At 31.0% G+C, this 14,652-nt stretch overlaps 2 protein-coding genes across 6 annotated transcripts in view; one reads left to right on the top strand and one right to left on the bottom strand.

Moving 5' to 3' along the window:
• Positions 1-14,652, bottom strand: part of LOC139519785 (chitin synthase chs-2-like) — an 82,570-nt gene that overhangs the window by 25,929 nt on the left and 41,989 nt on the right. For all 5 annotated transcript variants that reach the window (XM_071312048.1, XM_071312047.1, XM_071312046.1 and 2 more), the window contains exons 3-12: positions 13,497-13,565; positions 12,680-12,898; positions 11,723-11,837; positions 11,280-11,430; positions 10,796-10,928; positions 10,133-10,253; positions 9,763-9,843; positions 8,850-8,997; positions 2,768-2,984; positions 835-996 (exon numbers count right to left, since the gene is read on the bottom strand). In XM_071312048.1, the coding sequence (XP_071168149.1) occupies positions 835-996; positions 2,768-2,984; positions 8,850-8,997; positions 9,763-9,843; positions 10,133-10,253; positions 10,796-10,928; positions 11,280-11,430; positions 11,723-11,837; positions 12,680-12,898; positions 13,497-13,565 (1,416 nt within the window). The remainder of the gene's footprint in view (positions 1-834; positions 997-2,767; positions 2,985-8,849; positions 8,998-9,762; positions 9,844-10,132; positions 10,254-10,795; positions 10,929-11,279; positions 11,431-11,722; positions 11,838-12,679; positions 12,899-13,496; positions 13,566-14,652) is intronic.
• LOC139519786 (uncharacterized) lies at positions 3,690-8,383 on the top strand. Its single transcript, XM_071312050.1, has 3 exons — positions 3,690-3,858; positions 4,497-4,570; positions 5,686-8,383. Exon 3 carries the CDS (start codon positions 5,687-5,689, stop codon positions 7,775-7,777), a length of 2,091 nt encoding a protein of 696 aa, XP_071168151.1. The 5' UTR covers positions 3,690-3,858; positions 4,497-4,570; position 5,686; the 3' UTR covers positions 7,778-8,383.

Here is a 14,652-nt window from a genome sequence, read left to right as displayed (position 1 = left end):
GCCGTACTTTGACCTATGTTTGTTATTATCAGGTTGGGAACAACCCTCCCTCAGACAAGAGGTCATTTTACTGTTGTAAAAAAGAAAATAGAAATACCAAGGATTTGTATAGTGCTACTTTACAAAACCTTTCACAACTTACTGAAAAAGAGGAGAATACATCATATTTTAAACAACTTTTCTAAAAAGGGGTCCACTTATTTTGAATAATATCAAACTGTTAAAGTGAATGTGTTAACATGGTTAAAGTCCAGGAATATTACAAAATTCTTGGACATATTTTGACCATTTAATACCAGATAGATATTATAGTTCTTTGGGAAAATATGAGCCCTTTTGTACTAAAAAGTGTTTTTTTACCAAAAAATGTATCTTAACTTATATTGACCCCTCATAAAAGGGATATTTATAACATTAAGGGGTTGTTCTGAACCTGATCATGACTTGGATGAAAAATTGCCTCATTGTCAGTCACACATACATAAACCAGATTAATTATTCAATTATTTCTTGTTGAACAGGGAAAATACTTCATAAATTAAAGAAATGTCAAAGTACAAGTGATAAATCAAGTTTTAATATCGTCAAAACCTACTATTGTTTGTTTGCTCAAAAATTTGCAAATTAAATAATTTTGTATTAAAATTTTCAAATCGCTCGCTCGCCCCAATTTGTGGAGTCCAAAAATCCGTAGAACACGAAATTAAATTGGTGGGGCCTAACTTATTATTTTCTATTGCATCATCGTTTTGTTTTTGTCCTCATTCTACAAGAAAAAATTATCACCTTAAAGACACTAACACCAATAAGATATTACATATAATGGAATAATACCTGTCCAGCATAATGCACAATATAGAATGACATATTATGTCCAGTCGACTGGTAAACATCATATTTGTCAGTAAATTCTGCATTATATTGTGCCACGAGCGAAGACCCATCAGAATTGGAAAGTTTGATTTGGTCATCCAAAAGAGATAGTACTCCTGGTTTCTATAATGCAAAAAAGTGGAAATGAGAAACAAACTGAACTGCAATAGTATTAAAGAACTGCAGCACAAAATTAACAAACAAAAAAATATAATATATTATTGATATGCATTTAACTCACATAGATCTTCTCACTGCAAAGTACCTTATATTCTAGGGCACAAAATTGTCATTAATAGTGAAAATATCCTTTCAATTTTATGTATCTGTAGACGTTAAAGAAAAGTTTCACTTAACATAAGAATGTAATTTTTTATACATGCATAGTTACAACGCATTGAACTTGACTTCGAATTGTAACATATGCTATCTCCCATCTTCCTGATATAATGTCAATTAACAAATGCAATTGGAATGGTCAATAGAGAATCTTTTAACTTTCAGTTATCTCCGGTCTACCTGACATAATGTCAATTAACAAATGCATTTGAAATCGTCAACAGAGAATCTTTCAACTTTCGGTTATCTCCCGTCTACCTGACATATTGTCAATTACCAAATGCATTTGGAATTGTCAATAGAGAATCTTTTAACTTTCGGTTATCTCCCGTCTACCTGGCATAATATCAATTAACAAATGCATTTGGAATTATCAATAGAGTATCTTTTATATGTGTTATATTTGTTATTCTCGTGGGATTTTGTCTATATGTGTTACATTTTAGTGTTATGTCGTTGTTCTCCTCTTATGTTTAATGCGTTTCCCTCGGTTTTAGTTTGTTATCCCGATTTTGTTTTTTGTCCATGGATTTATGAGTTTTGAACAGCGGTATACTACTGTTGCCTTTATTTTAACTTTCGGTTATCTCCAGTCTATCTGACATAATATCAATGAACAAATGCATTTGGAATTATCAATAGAGTAATTTTTAATTTTCTGTTACATCCCGTCTACCTGACATAATGTCAATTAACAAATGCATTTGGTATTGTCAATAGAGTATCTTTTACCTTTCGGTCATATCCCGTCTACCTGAGATAATGTCAATTAACAAATGCATTTGGAACTGTCAATAGAGTATCTTTGAATTTTCGGTTATCTCTCGTCTACCTGACATAATGTCAATTTACAAATGCATTAGGAATAGTGAATTGAGCGTGTTTCAACTATTGGTAATATCCCGTCTGCCTGACATAATTTCAATTAAAAAAACATTTAATGGGCAATTCACCTAGATTTGTGTTTACCGAATAGGTAGTTACCGAAATACAAAACATGTTCATATGTCCTTTCATTAAGCATGACTGATAGTTTAGGTTTTTTCAATTTAGTAGATCGTAGTGTTTCTTCTCTGGAACTCTAATTAGTTGGTAAATACTTGAATTGTGTGAAATGAAAAATGCCGCATTCGTAAGATATTTTTTTTAAGCTGAGATGTCTACAAAGTTTTTAACTTATTTAATTCCTGAAACCAAAAACTATATTTAACCCTGTTTAATTCACTTTAAATTTTACAGTTTGCTATGTAAGGTACACAGTAAAAATTTTCCAATATTCAATGCATCGTTTGTAAAGGGGAAAGAAGAGGTTTATTTTACTTCTATCATATTGAAAACCATCAATTGCTAAGCCCTCCAATATACTTTTATGGAGATCTTTACTTCTTTTAAAGAGTATTCTGTCATTTATTGTGATTTTTTAAAGACTTTGTAAGCAATGGACAGATACCACATAGTTACAGAAGACAAATGTTAAAGTCGCAGTGTGTAAACAAATAAATTTACTTATTGATTTTGATAGAAATAAATATCTAGTAAGTAATTAATAACTTACGCCAAATATTAGCCCAAGAACTGATGTGTTATCATGGAAAGTGTTTGCAGGCACATGTATCCCTTCCTTGGTATACTCGCTGTTTTCTATTTCAAATATCTGCTGTTGGTGGTATTGATGTATTTTTTCATTGGTGCTGTTGATTAACAACTGTTCCAAACTGTTTTCTGAAACACTCTCAAATCCGCTGATATCGAGGATTCCAATGATGTTTTGACTGACAAAATAATGAAATCATGAAAACAAACATTGAATGGTATTGTTAATGACCGAATTGTAACTAAGCTAGTTTTTAATTCTAATTTTAACAAATTGCAAAATACCACAAAGGAGAAGGGGCTATAAAGGCCAATATTGGCCTCAATTTCGAGAATTTTTTAAATTCTACTGATTCGTATGTGTATGGCTTTCTTTTTCCGTTGGACATATTCATTTTATGAAAAAAATGTTTTTTTGTAGTTATGACGTCACAATGCCGTGTTTTGACAACACTTCACGTGCATATTTGTTGGCTTTTCGCAATTTTTTACTCATTTTCGCCAAGTTTTTTTACGAAAAAAGTACCTGCGCATTCTTGCCCCAACGAAATATTTTGTCAGAGCAATATTATCAACTAAATGCATCTTATGTTGAAATATTTTCGTGGGGCAAAGCTGCGCTCATACTGAATTTTAATTAAAAACTTGCTCAAAACCGGCATCGAAGTTCTCTAATTATCGTCCGTTTTTCCCGGTATCGGAAAAAAAAGGAACATATATGTATTTTTTTAACATTTTTTTTGGTCAATGGTTGATAACAATAAAGTTTGGCTATAGAAAGTAAATTACAAAGCGTATTTCTTCATATTAAAGTAAAACATAGCCTCTCAAGTTAAGCCTAGCCCTTACCGTCTATATTTATTGTAAGTGATTACGGAACTGACGCACGGAATTTTACTGGTGCTGTTGTTAAGAAGCTTTTTATAGTGGAACAGAAATCAGCGTATCATTCATTAAATACTTGGTATTAACAGACAGAATTGAAAGAACTAAATATAATTTAAAAGATGTGATTATATTTTTGAAAATGGTGGAATTCGTACTCCGTGAAAGGTAAGTTAAGCTTAAACTAGTCTACATCACATGAACTTGTCACGTAAAAAGTTCTTCCGTCTTTTCATATTATTATCTCTTACGAAAAAGCGAAATGGAAACAAAATTTTAATTCTATGATTATTTTTCTTTTCATTGCTTTAAAGTACTACACAAAATAATAAGACGGCCGGAACACGATCTACAAAACTCGTATTTATAAATTCCACGGCACAGCAGACGAAAACTTCAGTTTCCATTTTGCACTGACGTCTGTTATGTAAAAAAAAAAATTACCATGACATAATCAACAACAATGAAATGGTAATTTCATTGATATTAAGTTGAATCGTAAATAAGAAGTAAAGAAATAAAAAACAAAACAAAATTGTTGTTCCTACGGTTTATGAATCAAAATCATAAATATGACTTATTTACTACATTAAGCTACTGTGTTTATGTGGTTCACATCGCCTACACGCTACGCTGCGGAGAAAATATTTTACGTTCGAATCTCATCCAAGCCAAATTTTTTTTTCATCATTTCGTAATTTTTTACATTTGTCGTTTTGAATCACATGATCATGATAGATACAAAAAAAAAAACAAAAACAACATGCACCAATATACATTAAGACCTTGTATTTTTAATGTTGTAGACATAAATGGATACTGCAGATCACTGGAGACAGCGGACCTAAATTATTACATGACAATTTCCTCATAGAAATGAGTGAGTATCTATATAATTTCCATCTTCGCTAGCTAAGGGTTACGATCCACTCCCGTTCCAGAAAGCAGGAGTGGAGAAGATGTATAATTTCGTGCAGTCGATTATTTGATACTGAGTGCAGAAGATTCATAGTTCAATTAAAAGCATTGTGAACCCAGATTTAAAATTATTTATTTATGCGCAGCATCCAGAAGTAAAATTACAAAATATGTATTACATTATGTTATAGTCTGAAAATGTTTGAAATAATTGCCACTGGATGTTAAACGTCAATACATTCATTTAATATTCATATAACCAAACAGAGAAATAAATTTGGCAACTTAAAATGTTATTTTTACTATGGAAAATCTTATGAAATTTTTGATGCACTGACTTTCAGTATCTACGCTATTAAGAAGAGTGAAAGACAGAGTTTCATCTTAAAAATAAATTGTTATGTTTGATCAAAATAATGTGTTATGTGAATAACAAACATCAAACACTAGACTGTTTCTTAAAAAAAAAAGCAATTTTAGTTGAACATTCATTATAATACCGGGCTTGTCTGATGTCGAAAATGTTCTGGTATTCTCCGTAGTTGCATGGTTTGCTGTCTTATTCATTCGCCTCCACATTTGATATGGCTGTTTTGCACACCACATTGTAAAAAACATTTCGCCTATATTCATAAACATGGATGTTTCTATTTTCTTCAATTAAATTTTAATTATCATTGTAAAAATCGTGCTTAGAATTTAAACACTAGTGATACATGTTTAGATCTAAACGTGTTTAGGGTTGTATTTAATTCCTAAACACATTTTTCAGTAAGCACATAATATTTAAGTTTGCCGTGAATTTAAACACGTTTAAAAATGAAAGTGTATAGAAATTAAACACATGTTTTAAAGCTAAACATGATTCTAAACACAACCCTAAACACATTGTGCTAAGAATTGTGTTTAGGATCTAAACACCGTTTTAAGGTGCATGCTAACTTTAGATTTTCAAATACAGTTAACACATATGTATTTGCCAAAAAAAGATAGCAATGAAATTTTTTAGGAGTTGAATAGATTTTGTAATTAAATGTACCAAATATTAATTGTATCCTCTTATGGTTTTCTTTTCAGAATGGATAAAATAAGAAAGGGAAGAAAAGATTCTAAATGTATATTGTGTGAAAAAAGAACAAAACCCGGAAAAAGAAGACCTTTGTGTGGAGAAACAAATAAAAATCTGCGCAATTTTCTCAGTAAGAATTTCCTTGTTTCACCCAATGATGATGACGTTATCTGCGATACTTGTCGACGGAAATACTACAGAGAAGGGCAAGCACAAGTAAATACACCCACTGTCCTTACAAATGATACAAATGCAAATGATCCTGATTTTATGCCACCATCTGCACCTAAAAGAGCAAAATTAAGTTCTCCTTTATCAATATCGCTTCCGATATCTTCAACAATTAAAGGTCATGCACAATGTTGTCTTTGCAAAAAGCGTGGTCCAAAACTTATGGTTGTTCCACAAGAAGCACGATTTCATACATTTTTGGAAAAAAATATAATTATTCCTGCCGGATCACGCTGTTGTCCTCGTCATTTATGTACTGAAGGTTTTACAAAAGAAGCTAACGAAGACATAACTAGTGTGTATACTGTTTCTGACTTCAATCGCAGCGGACTACTTGAATTGATAGATACAATAAGAGAACATGCATTAAAAAATAAAAACGCAAGAATTGATTTTGATAAATCTTCTTCTTTAAATGACACAGACTTTCGAAATTTGACTGGCTTAACTATTACTGATTTTGAAGACTTATGTTCTCACATTCCAAACTCAGCTATAAGAGATACCCGAGTACGAAGCATGAGAACATGTATTGGTATATTTTTGACCAAACTTCGTTCGGGTATGTCTAATAAAATATTAGCAACTTTGTTTAATATAAGCAAAGATTCTATCAGGAAAGCTATTTCATCCGCAAGAGATGCAGTTAAACAGCACTTTACACCAAAATATTTAGGATTTGATCATGTATCCAGAGAAAGTGTTATACAAAACCACACTCGTCCACTGGCACAAACATTATTTGGTGATATCACAAACACAACTGCCATACTCGTAATTGATGGTACATATATTTACATACAAAAGAGTGGACAATTTAAATTTCAACGTAGTACATACAGCATGCACAAATTTCGCAACCTCATTAAGCCAATGATGTTTGTCACAACTACAGGATACATTGTAAGTGTGATTGGACCCTACCTTTGTAACAGCAAAAACAATGATGCCAAAATTTTAAACTCAATTTTCAAAAATAACTTGGAGAAAATCAAGGAATGGTTCGATAAAGATGATGTTGTTGTGGTTGATCGGGGATTTCGAGACAGTATCGACCTCTTAGAACAATTTGGTATTCAAACTAAAATGCCAAGCTTTCTCAAACGTAACGAGAAGCAACTTTCGGTTGAAGACGGTAACACAACACGTTTAGTTACAAAGGTCCGCTGGGTTGTTGAGTCCGTTAATGGTAGAATCAAGCAGTGGCGCTTGCTTGACAAGGTATTACCAAATTCCCTTATACCGTATGCTGGTGAATATACACGTTTTGTAAGTGCCATATGTAATAAGTATAGACCACCACTTAATGCTGGTAATGAAACTGATGACCTTCTCTTAGGTACAAAAATGCTTCACATGTCAAAGAAGAAAAATGAGCTCATGGAACGAGTTTCAAATGAAAACTTGCATTCCAGAAGTGGTAGGTGGCAAAAAATAGATGGCAACGATTCCGTTGAAGATTTTCCGAAACTGTCGGAGGAGGACATCAGGGACATAACTCTCGGTGTATACCAGGTTAAACTAGCAAAGAGTTATACTGAGGAACATCTAGAAAATGACGATTACTATGAAGTCATGCAACAGGGACATCAACTTATTAGAGTTAGAATGGCAAGTAGACATACAAGCAGCAAAACGCATAACCTATGGATTACATATGATGACTGCTGCATAAAAACTTGGTACTGTACTTGCAAGGCCGGTGCTCGAATTGTTGGTACTTGTAGTCATATTTCGTCAGTTATATGGTTTCTAAGTTTTTACCGGCATCAAACCAAAGGAAATCAAGCAAAGCAATGGAAGGACTATATCCATGATGCTAACCAGCCGGAAGTAGTTGATGATAGTGACAGTGAACCGGAGGAGTAAACATGTTTAGCATTTGTATTTAACTGAACAATTACTTGGACATATATAGGCATATAATATTCCATTTTTGTTTTGTATGTCTTTGTTGGGAAAAAACTGACGTACGTCGATATCAGGGTACTATTATGCCTAGATGACGAATATAGAACGGAAGACATTTATTGCAATAGTTCAACTGGTAAATGCTAACACTGAATTGTCACACCAAACTGGTATAATAATATTGATATTGATAACATAATACCTGAATTTATGATAACTGTTGCTTAAAAATTCAGAATCATAGTGTAGTAACAGTTTTGTCGATCGGGGGTTGCATATTGTATTTTTAGTTTGATATGAGGAACATGTGAAAAGTTTCTAAAGATAAATGTGCTAACAATATTTCAATAAATTTGAGTAATTTTTGAAATGCATAGTTTATGAAATTGTGAACTTTATCAGCAGAGTACATAAAAGTACACACCAACTCATTTTTGGTAATTTAAGGTAAAAGAAAACACAAACAATAACTGTAGATTCCCTCTAATTTAGTCATACATAGAACGAATGTTAATTTTGTTGTAACCATAGCAACTGTATAACTGATATTAAATGGTTAAATTTTATATCAATTTTATTCTTCATTGTATAAACACAATGTTTCACAAGTAATAGTGTATTCACGTTGATTATTTACTGTGTAATCTATTGTAAAAAGTACACAATACATCAAAAAAAAGGATAACATACGTAAAAAGCTGATATTTTAGCTTAGTCGGCATACCATTTTTATGACGTCATAACAAGAAAACGGTAAGAGATAACTATAAAATTCTTGGTGTTTTATAAGCTCCATATCATAGATATCAATTGAAAGAAATATCAATAGATTCTGAAGTGGGGCCAATTTTGCCCCTTAGAGCCCCTTCTCCTTTGAATTTGAAGCCCATTTCATTACAGTCGAATTACTGCAGTGGATTTGTTCAGTCCAACCATACTCACAATAATGTAACATTTCAAAAATTTATGTCGTATTTGTCTTATTATTATTATGTGCATTTAAAAAAAAAGTATTTTTATTGATAAATACCTTGCTCTAGTAAAAGACAGGCTGCCTTCGATGCTCTTATTTATTTGATCAATAATAGCTTTAAACACCCCTGAATACAAAGCTTTCACAATAGAATCTCTCACATCAGCAGCTTGTATCTGGTTCAACGGTTTCCGAGTAGTCTGACCTATTGATAAAAGTCCAATAAAATTATCCTTGTCACGTTTTCTAAAGTAACTGACGACAATGAGAAAATAACCATAAAAATATTTTTCATATATAGCCCGAGAACACAATTATTTCTTGGTGTATTTCTTTTAGACAATAAATTCAAATTTTAAAAAATCGCACCTGCTCACTCCCAAAAAGATTTTTACAGTGTAGAGTAACTACTAGTGGGACAAATAATATAAATTTTATAGAAAATTCTACCAGCTCTAACTCAAATTATTGACCATTCTGTGTTAAGGGGGTCTTAAATTCTGTTTGACAGCTTCCGACGTAATAAAATTTGACCTTTTTTTTAACCAAATCACTACTTAGCATAAAGATTCAGCACCAAATTTTTTTCAACATGTAATTACATCCTCCTACTTAATATTCCATACATTGAATATCAAGAAATAAATTGTGAAAGTGTATCAAATAAAAAAATGCAAGTTATACACTGTTCACACTAGGGACTATATTCGTAGACAACGAAAACCAAAGGACGATAACTGTGTCCTTGGACCTTATATACAGAGTTTTGTAGGCTATTGGTTTTCGTTTTTTGCCATGGAATTTTTTCACTTATGATTTGGTACTGTTCTCTTGTTATTGTCCTTGCTTTTTTGTAAATTTATGTTATATTCTTGTTGGGAAGAATATCCTACGTATCTATTATCTTATTCCTCCCTCGTTGAATAGGACTTTTACTTGTTTTATGTTTTTAAAAAAAAGATGAACATACCTTGAACACATATAGGTCGACTTATAAAAACTTCATTGATATCATCGCAGTTGTCATCTTCTATTCCAAGTAACTTGATTGCTAAAAATATAAGTATGTGTAAGCTTTTTTTTGTAAATTAACACGTACTCTTCTACAGATCCCAGATTTGTCTTGTGTATTGTTTAATTTTATATCTTGTTAAGTTTAATATTCCTTTCAAAGACCTGATTTTAATCGACATAAAAGAAAAATATAAATATATAAAAGTTATAATAAAAAAAATTATAATATCTATATAAAACATATTTGTCTGAGAGTCATTTTAGATTAGGCTTTTTTCATTTTTATGTTTCTTATTTAAATATCAGAGTGTATATCATCTGTTTACCATGTCGTATGGAGTCGTCATCCCGAATTGCAACACCATCAGTTTCATCCCCAACTTCCTCAAACTCAATATTGCCAAGGTGTAGGCAAGCTGCTAAAATACTCAGTATCTCAGATATTTCCTTAATAAGTAAACATAATAAAGTGATAACAAGATGTATATATACTTTTTGAAGAAATGACTACCAAACCACATCCACAACTAAAAGACATTTAGAGACCAAACGACAGGCTTCAACAGTAGAAAGGTGTATATTCTTTGCTTATCTTAAAACTAACCGTGCCAAAGTATTTATGAACATCAATTTAATAGATACTATCAAACATCTGGCTTCAATGAAAAATGCTGTAATTGATGAAATATTTAATTATCATTTAAAACCACTAGAAAGAACTCACTTGGTAGAGGCACATGTACAAGTTGCTCCGTTAGCCATTTGTTAAAATTTGAACATTTCCCATTTCTAAATCTTTACATGTGTAAGTTTATATAATTCATATTTCATATTTCAATTATTTTGTACTTTTTCTTAAATTTATTCAGTGTAACTGTAATGTATTGCACAGACATATGTCATTCATAGGAACTTTATCAAGTGTTTGCATCTGGTATATTGTTTGATCTCAATACAGATTTATATTATAGTATCAAAGTTTAAAATACCTTTTCCGTAAATTCGATTTCTTTTAAGATTGTACAGCCTTTAGAGAAACTATTCCCGTATTTCTGTTTTTCTTCTTGACTCCCAAATATGCCAGTGTGTAAATGAAGCATTTTTTCATCTTCACGCATAATTCTATCAAAATACGAAAAACGATTATAAATTTTTTTTTAAATCTATTCGTATCCTGTAACTTTTAGATGTGTAAACTAATGATAATATTTAAAAAAAAAATTAAAAACCTATGTGTTTACTGTGCAAATATTACAAGTAAAAGGTTTTAATTTAACACACGATAAACATTTATAGTGCAAACTTAATGAGAACAACTGAAACAAAACTGAACTGCACACATAGCTGTAAATCACAAAACATGGATAATGTAGATTTACACTGAGGTTTATCATCATATTAAAAATTATAACTATGTTAAACTCATTATATATATGGATCGTCATGTAAAATTTTAACTTTTCTCTCAGGTACCTGTATTCATTGGGTCTTTCCAATGCATATTTTTCTTGTAAGTCATGATCATTATTTCCACTGAACAAGGCATGAAATATGTGGAAATTTCTCTCCCGAGCTTTATGGTGAACTACACGAGATTTCTCTAACACAAATGTTCTCAGTTTACCTACAATAATTATATAATTTACATATATATCATTATATGTAAATGTATGTATCCGCATTAAATCTTCAATGAATGGGTCGATGTAAGAAGAGAATACTGTCAAATTTAAGGTTATGTAATAATATGAAGTGACTTGCATAAAAATCTGCATTTCCGGAAACCACTGTACTTTATTTCTTTTTTTAACTATTCAGGGCAAAAAAAAATAACCGATTTTCTACCCAATCTTGTAAATATTACAACATGTAATACCACGTTTGTGAAGAAAATAGATATAAAAATGTATTCTTACCTCCAATTAATTTGTCCTCTTCATTATATGAAAGTTCTATTAGTTTCCCAAACCGGCTAGAATTGTTGTTCAGTAAGGTACTAGCATTTCCGAAAAGTTCAATCAAAGGATTGACCTAAAAAAAATATTTTAACTATATGTGCATGAAATATTATTTTCATAAATACACATCAGACTGAAAAAGTCGTAAATTATCATTCATAAGATATAATTTAGATATACATTATATGAAATCCAAGGGTTCTTTTGCAACTTCACTTTTCTACTTTTATAGGTTATATTAGAATCAGAATAAGTTTTTTTTTTATTTAAATATATTATTTGATGATTTTTTTTAAATTAAAACTTATATTCATATTTGATATACATGTTATAATATTTCTAATCAATGTTAAAGAAAAACTAAATAAAACATATACATGTATAAAAAAAAGACGATGTGGTTTGATTTCTAATGATACAACTATCCACAAGTGACCAACATGACACAGGAATTAACAAATATAGGTCACCGAAAGGTCTCCAATAATGAGCAAAGCCCATACCGCATAGTCAGCTATAAAAGGCCCCGAAATGACAATGTAAAACAATTCAAACGAGAAAACTAACGGCCTTATTTATGTACAAATATGTAACACATAAACAAACGACAATAACTGAATTACAGGCTCTTGACTTGGGACAGGCACATACATTCATAATGTGGCGGGGTTGAACGTGTTAGCGGGGTCCCAATCCTCCCCCTTACCTGGGACAGTGGTATAACAGTACAATATAAGAACGGCATTTGAAAATAGTACTTATAACGATAAGATACTCTTTGAACTAAGATTATAGCAAATAGTGTTTTAACTAAACAGGTTCTTATAAACATGGAACGTAAACAAAAATGATGAAACACTCGTGAAATACAACTTTTATTACACTAAAAATAGTATGTTGCAATAATACACTTACATGATTAAGCTTTTCAACTAATCTAGTGATTTCACATGGAGATCTTTTGGTCAGATGCTGCAATATATGTTTAGTACTTTCAGTTTTTCCTGCTCCTGAGTCACCAGTCACAATAATGCATTGATTTCTCTGATCCACCCGTAGACGTATGTATGCTTGCTCTGCTGTCCAGAAAATGTGTGGCGGATCTCGGGCTGCTTGTTGATAATAATCATGTTGCTATAAAAGATGCCAAAATTAGATGAAATTCAACTCAACGGATGAATCTCAGTCAAAGTTATATCAAATTTGTGATCCGAATAAACATATCCTTCTTTTCAACAATCATATGCACGTGACGTGGGTCTTAAACGGCTTTTGACAAACACAAAATACTTTAACATAGTTTCCCCAAATCTTTTCTATTTTTGTTTGTATTTTGTTCTGTTGATGTTGTTTAAAATTTGTGTTTATGTCACCAGGCCCAAAGGACGTTTTACCATGTATGATAAAAACTTTTAAAGATAAATAGAAACTTTAAAATAGCAAAACTTATCAGGAAGGCAAGGATTTACAAACAAGTCAAATTCTGCTGATAAAGTTTGTAGACTATTTCTCTGTATAAGAGCATTTCTATTCTATTTGGCAAAAACCAAAGAAGATAGGGAGCATCAAACTGACATAACAACCAGAAATATCAACACAAATGAGATTTTTGTCTATACGCGTCTACAATGTTGAAGAGTGTCTTTTGTTAGATATGAGCATAGACATTGGTGTGCGACTAATTCTCTTTAGAACCTCTTAATTAGAACGTGTACCTGATAATAATACTCACCTGATTATTGTATAGATTGGGAATTGTTTCATAAGGATTGACTACAACCAAAACATCTCCAATGTACGTCTGAAACATATAAAGATGATATATGTATAACTCCCAATATTTTTTTCTTCCTTTGTTAAATGATAGTAAAAGATAATAGTTCTACACGGTACTGCAGTGTGTATTTATCAATTAACAAAACAATCATTGCCGTTTTTGTCCATTTAGACTCACTAAAATTGTTTGAAAGATTTAAAAAAAATTGACTGTTCGAAAAGATGTTTATAATTATATAAATGCACAAATGCAATTTTAAGATATTGTTTAAAACAACTTTAGTCTTGCTTTATTCTATTTCTGTTTTATTATTTGCTAAAATCAGGTATTTATTTAAAAAGTAATTTTTGCGAATATTAATCGTGAATATCTATATGATGATCCTTTAGATTCATCTCAAAGCTAGTGATTTAAAACTCAAATTGTAAGTCATGGTATAACATGAACAACGTAATTACATAATTACATGAAGAATATTCTCCGTTGAAATGTAAATATTACATTAATCTTTATCCCTTATTCAGGCCAAACACTGTGCTTTGAATTGTCTTAGAAAAATATAAAAATCATAGATTATTGTTAGTGCATATGTCATGTTCTAGTTCATTTGTATCAGCTTTAAAGTTCGTGAGGTCCTTAAATAGATTTAAAGGTTGTTCCAACTTTGTACAGTTTTCGATCATTGTCAATAACTATAGGATTGTATATTCAATTACCTTTAATGATAATAGGTCAAGGAAAAGAAAGATTATGTTACAATTTTGATTGTTCATATAATTAGACAAAACTTCATTCACGGACAAATATGTATGACGGTTACTTGTTGACAACTTTTTATAAGTGTTAATCCTTTGATTTGTATGAAGTTACGTGTTGAAAGAATGGGTCTTCATATTTTGAACTTTCAATTTTTATATCTCGGAAAATGTTGAGCTTTGTTTCATTTGATTGAAAAAAAAAATCAATTTTACAATTTTACAATATACTCGCATTAAGGAAAACAGTGCAATTTCTAATAATAGAGAAAACGTTTAGGTTTTCCAAAATTAATTTCATTTAATTCAATTATATTTAAGATTTTTCCTGATACAATAGAAAAAAGTCATGAATT

The sequence above is a fragment of the Mytilus edulis genome, chromosome 4 (genome assembly GCF_963676685.1).
Source record: "Mytilus edulis chromosome 4, xbMytEdul2.2, whole genome shotgun sequence".
NCBI classification, from domain to species: Eukaryota; Metazoa; Mollusca; class Bivalvia; order Mytilida; family Mytilidae; genus Mytilus; species Mytilus edulis.
This window is presented reverse-complemented; position numbering and strand designations above follow the sequence as displayed.